This window comes from Bombus vosnesenskii, unplaced genomic scaffold (assembly GCF_011952255.1).
Source record: "Bombus vosnesenskii isolate JDL3184/JDL3185 unplaced genomic scaffold, Bvos_JDL3184-5_v1.1 scf7180000015829, whole genome shotgun sequence".
Lineage (NCBI taxonomy): Eukaryota > Metazoa > Arthropoda > Insecta > Hymenoptera > Apidae > Bombus > Bombus vosnesenskii.
The window spans coordinates 982-20,825 of record NW_022884171.1 but is presented as its reverse complement, the minus strand read 5'-3'; the positions used below and the strand labels follow the sequence as shown (position 1 = coordinate 20,825).

Below are 19,844 nucleotides of genomic sequence, written 5' to 3'. Positions count from 1 at the left end.
TAGACAATCGATTGTTGAGTTTTCACAAATCGATCGCCTGATTTCCGAAAATATTACAACATTCCATATATATGTCGGAGATGAAAGAACACCGGAGCCTTTGGAATTTTGTATAATCCCGCAACATTGAAACCTGGAGTCTACAATAGCTGTAATTGAACAATTGTAGTTATTCAATCCGATTGTAATTGTTCGAGAGTTGTGATAATGAGCTTGGGCTCGAGGCGACAGCCAGTCGCCGAACGTAGCCGCGGTCACGGGATGAACGCTTTGTCTAACAAAGGCATGGAATAATTCCATAGCTCTCCTTAAAAAGGAAATAGTTGTAACACTCGACAGTAAACATTCCAACGGTCTCTGTCCCGTAGCTCGCCACATGCAGACCCTATTCTTCGAGTAAGATGATTGCCAGATGTCGATGCGTCTCCGCAGTACATGTTCAGGTAGCTCGAGGGCCCGTTATAAATCTTAAGATTTAGTCAACTAAAGTCCTTCAAACAGGCAAACAGTCTTTGCCCCAACTACGGGAAAATAGGGGAGACCTATTTTTCAACGAGCGGCGTCTCCCACTAGCAACTTTCCCTCGAGGACGGCTAACATCTTTTTCTAACCACCGATATGGAGATTGACCAATTAGCAGCAACGCCAAATTTCCCTTACTTTCTGAACGAAGGCTTTTCTCGACGAATCCGATGATCTCGTGTCCTTAGACACACCCCATTATAGTTTTCCTCTGTGGCATCATCGGGACGGGAAAGTCATTCCCGCTCGCGATCTCATCGATGAAAAAGCGTAGCCCCTTACGACCGGTGAATATTACGCGTCCGACTTAGATTTTGTGAGTACGTTCATCTATCATCCCGTCGACCGCGGATTCGTTATTGAACCTAGGATGATTGTCATTAGTTTCTCGAGTATCTAATTACCACGGTTACTTGTCCGGTTCTATGATAATCGTACTAATTGTACTAGCCAATTTGTAGGTAATTTGTACTAGCCAATGTCTTCTCTATTGCATAATGACGACGTGTAATCCAAACGAAGATTCGTTTCACGCCCCTAACCCTAATTGTAATGTAAACCCGTCATATATATATGTCGGAGATGAAAGGAAAACCAGAGCCTTCCCTTTGCAATTTTGGGAAAATCTTCTAATGCTTTAGCATAGATTTTATCATAGCTGTAATTAAGCAATTGTTGTCATTTGTAATTGTTCTGGTCGCCATTCTGTAATTGACAACTGGTCGCCGAACGTAGCCACGGTCACGGGATAAACGTTTTGCGTGACGAAGGTGTGGATCGGTTGTATTGTTCTCCCTAGAAATCACATAGAATTGTACTTTAAAGATGTCGATATAACGGGACACACGTATTAGGAATCAATCTCCAAACAGAAACTGCCTAGTACCGGCGTTTGGATCTTTCTCGATGTTTCCAAAGAGTATACAACAAACTTTTGACAGAAATTGCCTAGCAACAACGATTGGAAACTTCTCGATGTCTCCAGCGAGCATATAACAAACAAATGCAGTCGTATAGCGAAAAAGATTTTCATCAGATATTCATTCGTGTGATCGCCTTGGAAAGTGATACATCGAGCAATTTACCGAGTGTCTCAGCAATCGTATTTTTGTGTTTAAAAATCATTCTACGCATAGAAAAGAGTTATCCCGTAGACCGTGGATTCGTTTGAACCCAGGAACATTGTTAATAGTGTTAATTAAATTCATTATTCGTAAAACCTATTAATTGTTAATCTCAATATTCGTTAAATTTATTATTCGTAAAACATATTATTCGTTACTCTTATTATTCGTTAAACTTATTATTCTTTAATCTAATCGTTAGTTAAACTTATCGTTTGTTAATCTTGTCATTCATTAAACTCAACATTCATAATATTTTGTAAAATCTTGTATATTCGCGTAAATATAATCTCTGTTGTGTAAAACGATGGCTAATTCAATCGAAGAATCGTTGTTACGCCGGGCGACTCTCTGCCTGGCCCAGGTCACACACCGCGGGCCAGACGGACACCAGATGTCCGCTCTTCCGTACGGCGTACCCTCAATAGCCTTAAGAACCCGTCATACACCCGAGTCACTTGCCTGCTAAGGTCCTTCAGACCCAACAAATGTCTTTTCTAAATCAGTTTCCAAAGACTATTGTTTACTACGGCTTGACACGGGAAAGTTAGCTTTTCTCACGTACGATGCTTCCTACCAGCAACTTTCTATCGAGGGCGGTTAAGGCCCTTCTTAGTCCTCCAACCTTCGTTTGTCCAATCCGAGGCAATGTATACTGGCCTCACCTCCTGACCTAAAATGTCATGAACAAATCCGATGATCCCGTGCGCTAGACACACCCATCACTAGCTTTCCTCCGACACAGCATCGTCACTCAACTTCACTTCTTCTACATCGTTGGAAAAGTCAACTACTAAGTAGTAACGCTAATGCCTATCGGGGCAGTCTAAGCATAAGGCGAGCGTCGGTCTCGGTATTGTCGAGCATACATTTCCTCTGCTAAATATCTTATAGTGCTACGTCCACTAATACATTAAATCCAATTATAAGAGCCCTGCTCTAACGTACATATCTATCTTATCTTCGTGCGATAAGTGATTATCTATCTATGCTCATCAGTGTAATCTAAGTGTTGGAAATATATAATTAATAATTCTGTGAATCATAGTGTTATACAAACTCAATCACCCCTATCATCTCAACGGAAATCAGGGGATCGATCAAGTCGTGGTGTCGATTGTCATAATCGTAACGGGAATTTACGACTCCCGTTGACGTCTCTCCTAGCGACTACGTCTCCCCGCGATTGGTCGAACAAACAATCGTTACGCGCCTTAAATTCTAATCTTAACCCGATTAAATTTCGGGTTTACATTAGAATTAAAGTTGGGGGCGTGACACGAATCTTCATTTGGATTACACATTGTCGTTATGCAATAGAGAAGACATTGACTGGTGCAAATGCGATTACCATAGAACCGGACAAGTAACCGTGGTAATTAGATACTCGAGAGACTAATGACAATGATCCTAGGTTCAATAAAGAATCCGCGGACAACGGGACGGTAGTCGTACGCACTCGCAAATGTCTAAGTCGAATTCTGTGTCAATATTCGCTGACCGTAAGGAGGAAATCCTTTTTGTCGATGAGACCGCAAGAGAGAATGACTTTCCGTCCCGGTGATACCTCAGAGGAAAACTATGATGGGGCGTGCCTAAGGACACGAGATCATCGGATTCGTCGGGGATATCCTACGTTCGGAAAGTAACGGAAATTGACGTTGCTGCTAATTGGCCAATCTCCATATCGGTAGTTAGAAAAGGATGCTAGCTGCCCTTGAGGGGGGGTTGCTAGTGGGAGACGTCGTTCGTGGAAAAATAGGTCTCTCCTGTCTTCCCGTAACTGGGACAAAGACTGTGTATCTGTTGAAGGATTTTAGGTAACTACATATTAGTGCTTATGACGGTCCTCGTGCTAGTCGATCACGTACTGTGGAGACGCGTCTACATCTGGTAAACATCCTGCCCGGCGAATAGGACCTGCGTGTGGCAAGCTACGGGACAGAAACCGTTGGAATGTTTACTGCCAAGTGCCGCTACGAATCTTTCTTTTGGAGTGCTATAGGATTACTCAATGCCTTTGTTAAATGGAGAGTTCGTCCCGTTGAACGCCGCCACGTTCGGCGACTAATTGTCGAATTGAGCCCAAGCTCATTGTCACAAGACTTAAACAAATACAATTGGTTAGAATGACGGCAAATCGTTTAGTTACAACTGTAGATTTTAATTACAATGTTTCTATGGATCTTCCCGAGGTTTCAGAGGGAAGGCACCGGTGTCACCTTGTCTCCGACAAGTATAATTTTATAACGTATTACGTTAGATAGAATAACGTAATAACGTATTACGTTATATAGTATAACGTTATATCGATTTACCTTATATAGAGTAACGTTATAATGCATGACGTTCCGCAGAATAACGTTACGACGTATTACGTTATATCGAATAACGTAATAACGTATTACGTTATATACTATAACGTTATAACGTATTACGTTAGATGGTATAACGTTATAACGTATTACGTTATATGGTATAACGTTATACCGTATTACGTTATATAGTGTAACGTTATAACGGATGACGTTACACAGAATAACGTTATAACGTATTACGTTATATGGTATAACGCTATAACGTATTGCGTTTTATAGAATAACGTGATAACGTATTACGTTATATAGTATAACGTTATACCGTATTACATTATATGGAGTAACGTTATAACGCATGGCGTTCCGCAGAATAACGTTATGAGGTATTACGTTATATGGTTTAACATTATAACCTATTACGTTTTATAGAATAACGTTATAACGTATTACGTTTTATAGTATAAAGTTCTAACGTATTACGTTATACAGTATAACGTAATAACGTATTACGTTTTATAGTATAAAGTTATAACGTATTACGATATATAGTGTAACGTTATAACGTATGACGTTGTATAGTATAACGTTATATCGTATCACGTTATATAGTGTAAGGTTATAACGTATGACGTTCGACAGAATAACGTTACAACGTATGACGTTTTATAGAATAACGTTATAACGTATTACGTTTTATAGTATAAAGTTATAACGTATTACGTTATACAGTATAACGTTATAACGTATTACGTTATATAGTATAACGCTATATGGTATAACGTAATAACGTATTACGTTTTATAGTATAATGTTATACCGTATTACATTATATAGAGTAACGTTATAACGCAGGACGTTCCGCAGAATAACGTTATAACATATTACGTTATACAGTGTAACATTATAACGTATTACCTTATAAAGAATATCGTAATAACGTATTAAGTTATATAGTATAACGTTATAACGTATTACGTTATATAGTATAACGTTACACCGCATTACGTTACACAGTATAACGTTATAACGTATGACGTTAGGTAGTATAACATTATAACGTATTACGTTATATAGTATAACGTATTACGTTAGGTAGTATAACATTATAACGTATTACGTTATATAGTATAACGTTATAACGTATTACGTTAGGTAGTATAACATTATAACGTATTACGTTAGGTAGTATAACATTATAACGTATTACGTTATATAGTATAACGTTATAACGTATTACGTTATGTAGTACAAGGTTATACCGTATTACATTATATAGTGTAACGTTATAACGTATGAAGTTCCACAGAATAACGTTATAACGTATTACGATATATGGTATAACGTTATAACGTATTGCATTTTATAGAATAACGTTATAACGTATTAAATTATACAGTATAACGTTATAACGTGTTACGTTATATAGTATAACGTTATATCGTATTACATTATATAGTGTACCGTTATAACGTATGACGTTCCGCAGAATAACGTTATAACTTATTACGATATATGGTATAAAGTTACAACGTATTACGTTTTATGGAATAACGTTCTAACGTATTACATTGTATAGTATAACGTTATAACGTGTTACGATATATACAATAACGTTATATGCTTTAACTTTATGACGTATTACGATTTATAGTATAATTTTATAACGTATTACGTTATATAGTATAACATAACAACGTATTGCGTTATATAGTATAACGTAATAAAGTATTACGTTATATAGCATAACTTTATGACATATTACGTTAGATAGAATAACGTAATAACGTATTACGTTTTATGGTATGACGTTATACCGTATTACGTTATATAGTGTAACGTTATAACGTATGACATTTCACAGAATAACGTAATAACGTATTACGTTATATGATATAACGTTATAACATGTTACGTTTTATAGAATAACGTTATACCGTATTACGTTAGGTAGTATAACGTTATATATATAATATCGTGATATAATGTGTTTACAAAGAGTGGACAATAGAGATGTAAATCAGACACAAAAAGACGATTGTTGTACAACCTGAACTATTCACGCCAAACGCACAGAAAACAGCGCAATCCACACTCTCTCGGCAACGCCATTTGCAACCTCTGTCTCCGCTCAGCTCGCACTCTACTTCTCGACTCGCACTCTGCTTTTCGACTAACGCTCTCTGCTTTTCGACTAACGCTCTGGCCGTTGCCGCATTCTGTTGTCTTTTTCCTAGGCCCACCGCACACGTGTTCTGCAGGCGCTCGTGGCCAGGGTCACGTAGGTCTTTTCCACGAAAGTATGCACATGAAAAGACCGATGACACATTGATGGGCCCGACGACGCCTCGGCTCCCGCGACATTGTTCATAGTTCGCCCGATATTTCTTAGGCCTTTCGTCCACGATACTACATATAGTATAACGTAATAACGTATTACATTATATAGTGTAACGTTATAACGTATGGCGTTATATAGAATAACGTTATAACGTATTACATTGTATAGTATAACGTAATAAAGTATTACTTTATATAGTATAACGTTATAACGTATTACGTTATATAGTATAACGTTATAACGTATTACCTTAGGTAGTAAAACATTATAACGTATTACGTTATATGGTAGAACGTTATGACGTATTACGTTACATAGTATATCGTTATATGGTATAACGTTATAACGTATTACGTTAGGTAGCATAACATTATAACGTATTACGCTATATAGTATAACGTATTACGTTAGGTAGTATAACATTATAACGTATTAAGTTACATAGTATAACGTTAGAACGTATTACGTCAGGTAGTATAACGTTATAACGTGTTACGTTATATAGTATAATTTTATAACATATTAAGTTATATAGTATAACTTTATGACGTTTTACATTAGATAGTATAACGTTATAACGTATTACGTCAGGTAGTATAACGTTATAACGTGTTACGTTATATAGTATAATTTTATAACGTATTACGTTAAGTAGTAAATCATTATAACGTATTACGTTATATGGTATAACATTAGAACGTATTACGTTATATAGAATAACGTTATAATGTATTACATTATATAGTACAACGTTATAACGTATTACGTTATATTGTATAACGTTATAACGTATTACGTTATAGCGAACAACGTAATAACGTATTCCGTTATATAGTATAACGTTATAACGCATTACGTTATGTAGTTTAATGATATAACGTATTACATTATATAGAGTAACATTATAACGCAGGACGTTCCGCAGAATAACGTTATAACATATTACGTTATACAGTATAACATTATAACGTATTACGTTATAAAGAATAACGTAATAATGTATTACGTTATATGGTATAATGTTATAACGTATTACGTTATATAGTACAACGCTATATGGTATAACGTTATAACGTTTTACACTTTATAGTATAACGTTATAACGTGTAACGTTATATAGAATAACGTTATAACGTGTTACGTTATATACTATATTTTATAACGTATTATGTTATATAGTATAACGTTATAACGTGTTACGTTATATAGTATTACGTTATAACGTATTACGTTATATGGTACAACGTTATAACGTATTACGTTAAGTAGTAAAACATTATAACGTATTACATTAGATAGTATAACGTTATAACGAAATACGTTAGGTAGTGTAGCTTTATAACGTATTACGTTATATGGTATAACGTTATGACGTATTACGTTACATAGTATATCATTATATGAAATAACGTAATAACGTATTACATTATATAGTGTAACGGAATAACGTATGACGTTAAATAGAATAACATTATAACGTATTACGTTATATAGATTGACGTAATAAAGTATTAAATTATACAGTATAACGTTATAACGTATTACGTTATATGGTATAACGTTATAACGTGTTGCGTTTTATCGAATAACTTTCTAACCTATTACCTTATATAGTATATCGTCATAACGAATTACGTTAGGCAGTGTAGCATTATAACGTACTACGTTATATAGTATAACGACATAACGTATTACGTTGTACAGTGTAACGTTATAACGTATGATGTTCCGCAGAACAACGTTATAAAGTATCTCGTTATACAGTGTAACGTTATAACATATGACATTTCACAGAATAACGTTATAACGTATTACGTTTTATAGTATAATGTTATAACGTATTACATTATATAGTATAACACAACAACGTATTGCGTTATATAGTATAACGTATACGTTATATAGTATAACTTTATGACGTATTACGTTAGATAGAATAACGTAATAACGTATTATGTTTTATGGTATTACGTTATAACGTATTACGTTATATAGTGTAACATTATAACGTATGACATTTCACAGAATAACGTTATAACGTATTACGTTATATGATATAACGTTATAACGTATTACGTTATGTAGTATAACGTTATATGGTTATAGAACGTATTACGTTATATAGAATAACGTTATAATGTATTAGATTATATAGTATAACGTTATTAGGTATTTCGTTAGGTTGTATAACATTATAAAGTATTACGTTATATATTATAACATTATAACGTATTACGTTATGTAGTATAACGTTATATGGTATAACGTTATAACGTATTACGTTATATAGTATAACGTTATAATGTATTACGTTATATGGTATAACGTTATAACGTATTACGTTAAGTAGTAAAACATTATAACGTATTACGTTGTATAGTATAACGTAATAAAGTATTACGTTATATAGTATAACGTTATAACTTATTACGTTATATAGTATACCGTTATAACGTATTGCGTTAGGTAGTTTGGGCGAAAAACTTACATTCGGCGGAAGCGTTGCCGCACCGGAAACGATCTCTCTCACGCTGCTGAAATCGCAATTTGGCACCATTGGATGCTTCGCAAGACCAACTAAAACTGGAGGGACCAATGGTGTATGCGTAATTCTGTATTTTTCTACGGGACTGATTAACGTTTCTAACTTGAAATTTCGCATTATGTACACAGCTGCACCGCAACTTATTGCCGTATTCATCATTCCGCACGCATAACCGTGGAATAATGGCAAGAAAACTAGTATTCGGTGTCCACGTCGAATATCCATTGATTCTGGGGCACTTCGATTAAGAACAAAATGCAATTGAATCGAATATTTATAATTTCAACTAGAATGATAAGAGTTAAGAGGCACAACAATAGAGAAAATATTATATAGTTGATTTGAATAAAGAATGGTTTGTTAATCATATAAAACGAATAATATATATTTAAATTTAACATAAATGAAAAATAAATCTCGAAATATATGTGTGGTCTTAGATCAACCGGATACATTGTGTATATTAATTTAATATATTTACCTTAGACTTTGGATGAAAAGTAACAAATTTCGATGAGACAACATTACTCCTTTTGGAAGGCCTGTTGTACCGCTAGAACATAAAATAGCTGCCATTCTTTTCCTGTTATGATCTATCTGCACCGGTGAAGACGCATAGAGATCCGTGATACTTTGATATTTTTCCAAAACCTTGTCTCAGGTTATTATATTTCCATCAAGAGGTTTATCATCCAATTCGATTAATTTCATATTCCAGCTTACAGTAGATGCAATTTTCGCCAAAATGTTTTCAGTGCGTCGCGATGCAAACAACACCCGTGGCTGATAAATTTCCAGCATGTGCGTAAATTCTCCTACGTAAAAAATTGCATTAGATATGATTAAATAACGCATATGCTGCATCGCGTAACTTAACCACTCCGCGTAACAAGGTGACAGTTTTACAAAAGATCTAGAAATATTCGAAGAGCCTTACAAAAGCTTTTTCCGATATCCGTCTCCGCAAGGAGAGGCTGAAACAACTTTCTTTGAAATAACATATTTTTCGTAGAATGTTTACTCTGAGAAGATATTCGGAGTAGTTAAATACAATTTAATCGTATACGATTAAAAATTAGTATTGTTTGTATCTCTAAAAGGTGACGGAGTAACGCATATTGAGAATATAAGTGATTATTAATTTCCGCATCTATATACACAATATTTAACAATTTAATATTAACAATTATTGTTTACACTACATTATAAAACTTGGTGTTAGAGTAAGTACTGTTTCTAGACTTTTATTGTTAATTCTGCAAATGTAATGTAAATAAATTTAGTCTTTAATTAAAGTATCTAATTTATGATCTCTGTTTCTAGTAGTTGTAAAATTCTATAATAAACTCGAGGCAAATAATAAAGTCGAGGCTCGATTTCATTAACTTATATATGGCATAATCAGTGGAGTTATCAGAAACATGCAAGTTTCCAAAAAAGAAGAGCAAATTTTTCTTTCCACTTTTTACGTTCTGCCTTCGTTAAATTTCTATAATATTAAACACGCACGTATTTTTAATTAAATTAATTTCTTTGTTATTATAAAATAATTCGTAAAAGCTGCTTGGAGAATATCTTACTTTCTGTATATGCTGGATTCAACGGTGCAAATGTAGCTCCGATAAATAACGTGCTACATATCGATACCACGTAATGTGGATGGTTTTCAGCTGCAACGGAGATTCTGTCTTCCACCTTGATTCCATAATTTCTCAAAGCAACAGATAATATTGTGCTTTTTTCGAGAATATCCTTGCATGTGTAGTGTTTACCAGTTTGAATATCTACCTGATATAGTAACATGCAAGTATTACAATATAAAACATAGTAATCAAAATGAATCATTTGTATTGTCGTTTCTTGCTCTTTTTATATAAAAAAATCTATCTTGTTTAAATTGAGACTGTTGATTACTCTGACAATGTACATGCTAATACAGCCATCTGTAATCGCAATATGCGGGTCGCTTATCTAGAACGAAACGTACCAGGTCGTTAATTGTTCGTTGCAACGGTAGTGTCAAGTATTCCATCCGTAAGAAAAGCTTATTTTCTGACGAAAATTAGAAGGACTGTAATGTCTAATTCAAAATCAGTACAATCACGAGTCTACCTCAGCTTTTTAACTTTTAATAAAATCTCTAATATGGACGTCAGGAAATGATAAAACGAATGACCTGCGACTGATTTGCTTCACTGCATCTTATATCAATTTATATTTTGTCTCGTTTATATTCTGCGGCAATCGTTCTTGTTTCTCACAGCTCAGCCATTCTGTAACGATGAACCGCTGTAACATTCGCAGTGTTTCAGTGTAAACTGTTTGATTGTTCCGATTTAAAATGATGGCGCTGTAAAGAAGGTTATACGCTTGGACGGTTTATAGTTTATTGTTGTAATACAGCAGGAATGTGGACGATACACGACGATGTTAGCCGAAAATTGTGTGTAATTAAAAATCCCTAGGCGGTTAAAATACATTCAACCACAATAACATTTATAGAAATATAAAAATTGTATTGAAAATACGATTAGATGGCGTATTTATGGGATAATAGTAATAAGGTAGCACATATATCGAGCAGTATGTGTTATGCATTTTATGTGACATGCCCCTGTTTTTACGTTTGTTGTAAAGGAACGAATATTATTATTTTTTATCGTGTGTTCACTGAATCAAATGCTGCAACGATTGCTCGCAAAAATTTCCAAGTTTTTCTGTATTATTCCGTTTATATTCCTTTAGTTTGATCAACGTGACGTTGTTCGGCCTTCTTGTAACTAAATATTTAGTGTGATACGCTATACCGAAATTATCACATTATTGAACATTTGGCGATAATATCTGTTGAAGGGTAGACAAATGAAAATTGTGGCTGGGCAAACGCGGACAAGATGCGAATAAACGGATGCAGTTTAATCTTTGTAAAAATTCCCTCTTTCTCTCCTAATCGAGGTTCTACTGTGTACGTACAATTTAGCGTATTATTGCCGCGATCATATTTTATTTTTTTATTTCAAAGCTTGCGATTCCGAACATTATGTTTTCTCCGTAATCGTTTCAAGTGTGATAGCTAACTGACGTATACAGGTTGTGTAAAAAGGTGTCCGATACTCAAAGGGCTTATAGTGCCGACCGGGAGAAATAAATATCGACATAGTTCTAAAAGTAGCCCTTTCGATGTAAAATCAATTTTTATTTTTTAGCGTGCGATATCTTGAGTGAGACTCCTCGAAATATATCGAATATCGTCGGTAGGATCGAAATAACATAATCGCGAATTTAGTCAAGGATGAAAAAATGCGTTTCGTAGGTCAAATTCGAAGGGTGCTGTGTATTTGTTATTTCCACTTTAGAATAGTAAAGGGACATTGTTAACCACACAAATAATCTTTGTTGATATTAGTAATAACTTTGCTGAGTGGAGGATAGTTCACCCAGACTTTAGAGATAAGCTTGTAATAATAAACATACATCGTTATCGTACAAGGATCGTGCATGTCATTTCTCGCATCATTCCCGCCTCCCATTCGCACTCAACAACTGGCGCTAACTGGATTTAATCTACGGATTCCAACTAAACTCTAGAAGAAACAGAAAATACGCACGAAAACGTGACCAACGCTAGAAAGATCAGCACGATCCACGACTAAAATCATCAACGCGCTTCTGATATGCAGGCGCTGGAAAACCGACCTTTGGTCCTTCAACTGCCAAGACTGCTTCGCATTCTGATTTTTCTTCATTCAACTGTGAGCATGCACGATAGTTTGGTTAACCCCCAAAAAAATAATTAGAAAAAGTTTCACAGGTATCGGTTGGTCGTCGAAATGGACAAGACGACCTTAACCAAGCTTGCTGGTGCCCGAATAGTAAAAAGAACTAAATTCTCATTTTCAAGTATTACAATCGTTTTTGATGTATCGTGTATGTGTCTCGTACATATTCCCTAACATAATGTACCTCGAGAATTTTCAACAATAATTCGTTAGAATTATGGATGAGCTCTAGTTATTGGTATTAATAGCATAATTAGTATTATAAAGTATTTGTTCCTTTTAATATATTCTATGTTCTACGACTCTTCGCTAGTAACGAGACACGTGTCTTTCTTTCGTTTTGAAGTCAAATCATCTCTAAATCAACAAGGAGACTGAATTTTAGTAGGTAAGTGCGTAGTTGTAAACATTTCTCTTCTTCTAAACACTCGCATCTAAATTTAAGTGGATTTTGCAGCAAAATTATAATCAATTCAACGTTTTCATTGCCTTATTTATTACAATACATTCTTTATAATTCAAGTTGACAGTAAACAAAATCCTGAATACACAGATTCAGTGAGCTAGTAATCGACGGTCATTGAATCTTTCGGCATCGATGTCGATCAAGATTCAAAGCGAATGTCGAAGAGCGAAAACGGAAGAAACAGAAACGTAAATGTACGTGTTCATGATATAAATTTGAATGCTCTGAACGTTAACCCATCAGAACGCATTTATTGTCTACAGCAATGTGAAACACGGGACATTTCAACTGGCGATCAACGTTTTCTAACAATATTTTGATCCCTGCGCCTATTATCGGCAGAAGGTCCTCGATCGATTCGAAACTCGATAAAGTAACCGGCAGGTGGGCGAGAAGGATCGCAAAGAGAACACTGCTGACAAATGTTGCACTTATCAACCGGTTCTTCATGGTGCTTTTTAAAAGTTGATTTATCTGTTGAAAGTAATTCTTTGTTTTCTTTAGCATTAACTATATTCGAATCGATAATTACAACAGTTTTTATCCTACTAGAATGTATCTATAAAATTAGGAAGTAATATAAACAAGTTAATTTCAATTATATTTTAGTCCTTTTAGTCAATTAGATTTAGTTCCTTAGAAATCTAAGTGTAATACTATTTGCTATTATCAAAAAAAAAAAAAAACGATATTTTCGAAAATAGGAGTTCTATAAATAAAGAAAGTAGAGATTTCACAATGACTCGACTATTGAGCAAGAATAAATTCTGTGCATCTGTTCGAATTTATTTGAATAATGACAGAATTAAAACCAATGATATTAATGACCAAATTTATACCTACCGATTGCTGAGAGAAGCGGATATTTCGCGTATACTCATATTCGTATCAACTGAAACTTGCAATTTGGAGTAACTGCGCGACTGTACACGAATCTCTATATATAGGCGGCTTTCGAACACGTAAAGTCCAAACTACGCGATACAATACCCGATAAACAATTTTTCAATTACGAACGAGAGTTATGAATTCGCGATGACCTTAATCGTTTCCTTGCAATAAGCAGCTGCTCGCACGTTAATATTCGCACTTCCTTTAAAACGAAACAACTTTTCTTCTGTAAAGTCAATTCACATCAGAGACCAGGCCACACACCACGGACAGGATGGCACCCAGATGTCTGCATATCCTTGGCGCGCACCCTCAATAGTCTTAAGTGCCCACCAGAGGGCCTTGGCATTTTTATAGTTAAGGTCCTTCGGACCAAGCGAGTATTTCCTGTCTTAAATTTCCCTTTACGTTTATTGTCTACCACGTGTTAGCTTAGAAAGCTGGTTTTCTCCACATCTGGTATGTTCCGTTGGCAACTTTCTCGCGAGGGCGGCTAAAACCCTTCCTGGTCCACCAACCGTCCTATTATCCAATCGGAGATGGTGTCTACTACCCTCACTTCCTTAACCAAAATTGTCATCAACAAATCCGATAGTCCCGTGTCCTTAGACACACCCACCCCTGGCTTTCCTCAGACACAGTATCGTCAGTAAAACTTCACTTATTCTGTATCCTTAGAATAGTCAACATATCTATATCGGTCTCTACCCTTATAAGTCGCTTACTTAATGTATTGTTGTAACTAAGTCTTACATAACGTGGTTGGAGTGAATTGTGATTTATGCTAATTCAGTGCGTGTTACATTGTGATTGGTGAATTCACAATAAACGTTGATTAAAACAAAGTTAATTGTTGTGTTACGACTCAACTATATTTTATTTTCACCAACCAACCCTAAAAATTACGTGACACGTTCGTGGACGAATGTATTCGTTGACCGTTCGTATCGTCGGACGATAGTTGGTCGCATTTGTTCAGTCGTTTCGTAATCTCGATTTAATCGTCGAAGACAAGTCGAAATTTTCTCATCGCTTGTTCTTTGCGCATTGAGTCATTACTCTTCCTCGTAAATCTGTTACTCAGGGTAAATTAATAAAGTTGAAAAGCGCGGTATCATCGATATCGGAAACGTATTGTTATTTCCCTAAATTGTGTCAATATTATCAGCAAATAAGTATCTTCTTACTTAATGTATATGACTTTTGAAACATTGAAAGATTATTATTACTCGTCTACTTCAATATTGATTAAGACATTTCCTTAATTGTGGTTAAACTCATGAAACATTTCCTACTTGTGTGAGAGACTTTAAATTGATTCGAAGTAGTATTTTACAGGAAACTGATGAAACTAATGAGTTAGATATTTATATAATTAAAGCTCATTTGTATTTTTTAATTTTTTTACCATGTACCATGATTTTTGGTACACTCCAGTTTGAAAATACTTGTTTTTAATGTATATAAATAGAAGTACGAACTTCCTGATAAGTTGAATTCGCGAATCCTTACCACCTATTTACTGCAAGAATTCGAATGGCTTCGAGGACTAAGAAAGCTAACACTAGTGATGTAGAGTTTTCCTAGAAATGAGAATAACTTCAACATGAATAAAAAAGAAAAATGAACGGATTATAGGTTGGGCTAGAGTAGCAGCCGGCCGAAACTAAATTTTCAAGCAATCTGTTGACGTATGAAATGTTGCACTGTCTTATCCGTATGTTCGTCACATACATAGTAATAATTGAAATCAGTAGACATACATCTAACCCATTAATCTAATCCAATCTACGGATTTGACCCATTTATCATTTTTTTTATTTATATTAAAGATGACTAGCACCAATGAGTTAAATTTAGGTAAAAAATACAGTCACTTGTGTGCCAGAATTATAGAAAGAGTAGAAGGGTTGTATCTGTACATCGAATAAACAAGAAATAAAGCGGATATCCAGGAATAACTCATCAGCTATGGAATCCAAAAAACTAATTTTAACTTAAAAAAATGTTGCCTCTCTGCTTGTTTGTTTGTTCGTACTTGCATCACGTAAAAACTACTGAACAATTTTCGATCGGGGTTTCTCCGTTATATAGCGTAGTGTCTTGGAAAGAAAATTGGATATGTTTCATCTCGACCCGTTTTGTAGAAGCTGAGAAACAGCCTTGCATTTGAATTGTATCCGCTCCAATGTTTGATCGTCGAGCAACGATGGTTATTGTTTATGTCGTGTTTGTTCTGAAATCGAACCTTCTTCTAATTTAATATTTCTTACTGCGGAAAATAATTTAACTTTTAGTACAAAGAATATATAGCTATTTCATTCATAGAAATTCATCTGCTTAAAAATTGTTCCGTATATTAGTTGTGCGTACCGAATATTTTACATACGCTGAAAAGCTAAAAGTTAATTATTAAATCAAATAAATTAAATTTGATCGAAGTTTTCTCAGGACGTTAACATATTTCGATAACATATTTGAAGTTCATTGAAATCGGTAAAGTGCGCTATTATTTTCGAATAAAAATGCCAATAATATCGACTACGATTCACTAGCCGTTGTATTATAGACGGTTACGCACGGTTACAGTGTAAATCAAGAGCATTTCAAACTTTTCCTCGTTACTCTAACTCATGATGCTACGTGTTATTCTTCGTGCATTGTCCACGTGCACGTTATGCAGAAGATAACACGGGACTATTAATATCTTGTGTACTCTCTGGATGGGGTAGAGGTATCACTAATAAATGTTTACAAACATTCCATGAGGTACAACGACCGTACAGTAACACGAGAAAATTTACGAAGATGTAGCATTAAAAGGAATAGCGCATATCTTTCAGTTTGAGCACAGTTGCTATTCGCGTAAATGTTTTCATTTTCCTGTTATTATGTAGTCATACACGCAAAAGTTGAAAATACGGCGGAAAATCTACTTTAATAAAAGATAGAAAATATCAAACATCGTTAGTTTGCAGGTTCTTAGAAATAACATCATTTATGACAAGCACTAAAACAAATTCTGATAAATCCACTAATAATGAAAATATTTCGTATAGCAATTATAAAATGTTGAGGTTATTCGATGTGTAAACAGAGAAAACACGTGGATAAATTGTAAGGTAGAAAAATATATTTAAATAGAAGTGAATAAGTAAAATACAATTTGAGCTGGTCCAGATCCGCACGCTAGCTGTGTTATCTAATAACAGAAAACCCCGAAGCCAACGTCGCCTGTCTACTGTTTATGGTCTGACTTCGTCGCAGTCTTTTGTCTACGCGCTGTCGATGGCTTCAGTGCTTGAGAAAACTAAAAAAGACCAGATGTAGAGTTTTCTTAGAAGTGGTAACCACTTCAACATAAAACGTAGACAAGAAGTTAGTAGATAGGGGCGTTAAGATTAGGCGAGGAACACTTGCGTTTCTTTCAATGGATTTGTACAATTTATTGTTAATTTATTATTAAATACTACAAAAAATAAAAATATAATATTATTGTATTAAACGGTGCAGTTCATTATTTGTTATGGGAATATTTTATACACATTAAAAAGTTATTGGTTCAGATGGAGTAACAGATTAAAAATAGCACGAATGCACCTAGTTATCCCAGTTTTTTGAAATAATATGGTCGTTTCTCCTCGACCAAATGATGGGTAAGAGTAATGAAATGAATCGAATCACGTGCCACTCGTAATTTCGATTCGAACCACATCTATATACAGACGTTTCGTTTATCGTGTCCGCGTTTAATATCTTCGTTACTTCTGCAGATACAGAAAAATGTACGAGTCGAAAGTTATTTGGATTAATACATATTATTGTGATTCGTGTTCTACCCTCAGAGCCATTTTTTTCCGAATTTTCAAGGTCATCGACGATTTTCCAATAGCAGTAACATATTTTTATCATCGTACTATTGTAGCTAATAAAACATGTATTTCAGACATGTCATTGAAATAACCTAAAGTAAAAAATTCATGATAATTTGTAACGACATGAGAAATTAAGCATTTCCCACTCTTTGGCCCAAAATTATTGTCATTTTGCAAGCAATGCCCACTACTTTCGAGATTTTAATAAATTGTGTTCTTAAGTTCGTTTGATGACGCTTCGTTTATAAAGATTATAAACAGCATACGAATCGAAACACACGCACAGTCGACTCAAGATATTAATCAAGATAATCGGTCGAAAGTTCTGCCATCTTATCTGTCTTGCTAACATCGACATGTGCAGTCGACCAACTTTGCGGTGACCTTCGTCCAGCGGGTCTATGGCGACGTATTCCCCTTGTGCGGAGGTAAAGAAGTTAGTCTCAGGGTGGGCAGTGGTTTGACAACAGGGCGGTCCCGCCAGCTCAAAGATCCTTCGGGATATGACTTTATAATACTTTTCTAGCAAGCAAATGAACAGTGATCGATGTCTGACAAGACGAATCTTTACCAGGTGTCTGCTTCGCTGTATCATAAAGACACCGCGTTGCATTCTTTGACAGTTTTAGTAGCTGAAAATACCCATATCGACGAAGATTACAAATTACGAATTAAAAGAAAGATTAAAAATTCAAATATGCAAATTATCTGGTTTGTATGAAGATGCTTGTGCGTATTTTTACGTACGTAATATACAATGATGATTGTTACTGGATAATTACTGTTTCATTATTGGCAGTTAATAACAAAGTAATAGGATTCTTAGAGAGAATGATTCATCGAAACTATTCGTTTGTACTAATTATTCCATGGAAATCAATTGGTTCCAATTGATTAGCACGATCAGTTGCAACGATTCAGCTACCTAAGCGGTAAATGGGTCTATTTGCGACATATCACAATACATCAAACGTTTATGGGGATACATTAATTCAGCGACTATGAAAATAGCTGTGTGATTGACCCGTGTAATGTGGTTAATTCGCATGACGATATGGACCGTATGAAAATTCAAACGCGCACCGTCAATGGGGTTTAATGGGCCAAAACCGGAAAATAGCGATGTCATTGCATGCCAGTGCGCTTACTGCGGCGATTATGTCAATACTGGTATTGTATCATATGCTGCATGCTATATATTTATCAAATAGGGCAATTTTTTTAAAAGACCGACTTTATCGGAACTGTAGTCTCATTTTTCACCCGTATAACGTTAAACAAAAGTTATAAGTCAAAGATTAAGAAATTTCTGGATAATTTGATAATTGAGAAACAATCGATGACTGGTACGAAATATTAGTATAGAAATGCACATATGTATATATATTTCTACATGATACGAAAGAAAAATTGTTTGACAAAGATCGAAACTACGCAACAAACTCTTTTTATTTAAGTATCCGTTTTGGAAGAAAACTAAATTTTCAAATAGTACAATGTACGAAGCGAAATATAATTCCATGTATAAATACACGCAAAAATCAGGCCCTCGAGTGTAGTTACGTTATAGTCATGAGAGACAATTTTATTGTAATATTTCTATATTATTTTGTGAAACCGAATTAGATACTTGACAGAAACTGATTTTATCTAAGGCATTTGATGGATCATTCGTTAATCAAAATATTATATTTTCATTTCCACGAAATTATTATCAAGGATTATTTATAGATGTCTATCATAGATTCTTCCAATGAAATACAATTCACAACAAATTACGTCACGCGCGTGACAATTGGCCGCAAATCAAGCAGATAATAATCTATCGTTATAATCTACTATTAGATTGGAAACTACTTCATATTCTGGTAAACATTTGTATACAGGGTGTTCATTTGAAAATGTCCAATTATCTCGAGAACTACGCATTTAAAAAAAATTTTTTTTGAAATAAAAAGAATGCAACTTGTCTCTCACTTTTCAGCC

The 19,844-nt window shown here is 34.7% G+C and overlaps 1 protein-coding gene across 1 annotated transcript; it reads right to left on the bottom strand.

Moving 5' to 3' along the window:
• Window positions 1-9,334: 9,334 nt before the first annotated feature.
• Window positions 9,335-10,700, bottom strand: LOC117241419 (luciferin 4-monooxygenase-like). Its single transcript, XM_033507352.1, has 2 exons — window positions 10,428-10,700; window positions 9,335-9,662 (listed from the first exon to the last, which is right to left on the bottom strand). Exons 1-2 carry the CDS (start codon window positions 10,690-10,692, stop codon window positions 9,505-9,507), a joined length of 423 nt encoding a protein of 140 aa, XP_033363243.1. The 5' UTR covers window positions 10,693-10,700; the 3' UTR covers window positions 9,335-9,504.
• Between the last annotated feature and the right edge of the window lie 9,144 nt (window positions 10,701-19,844).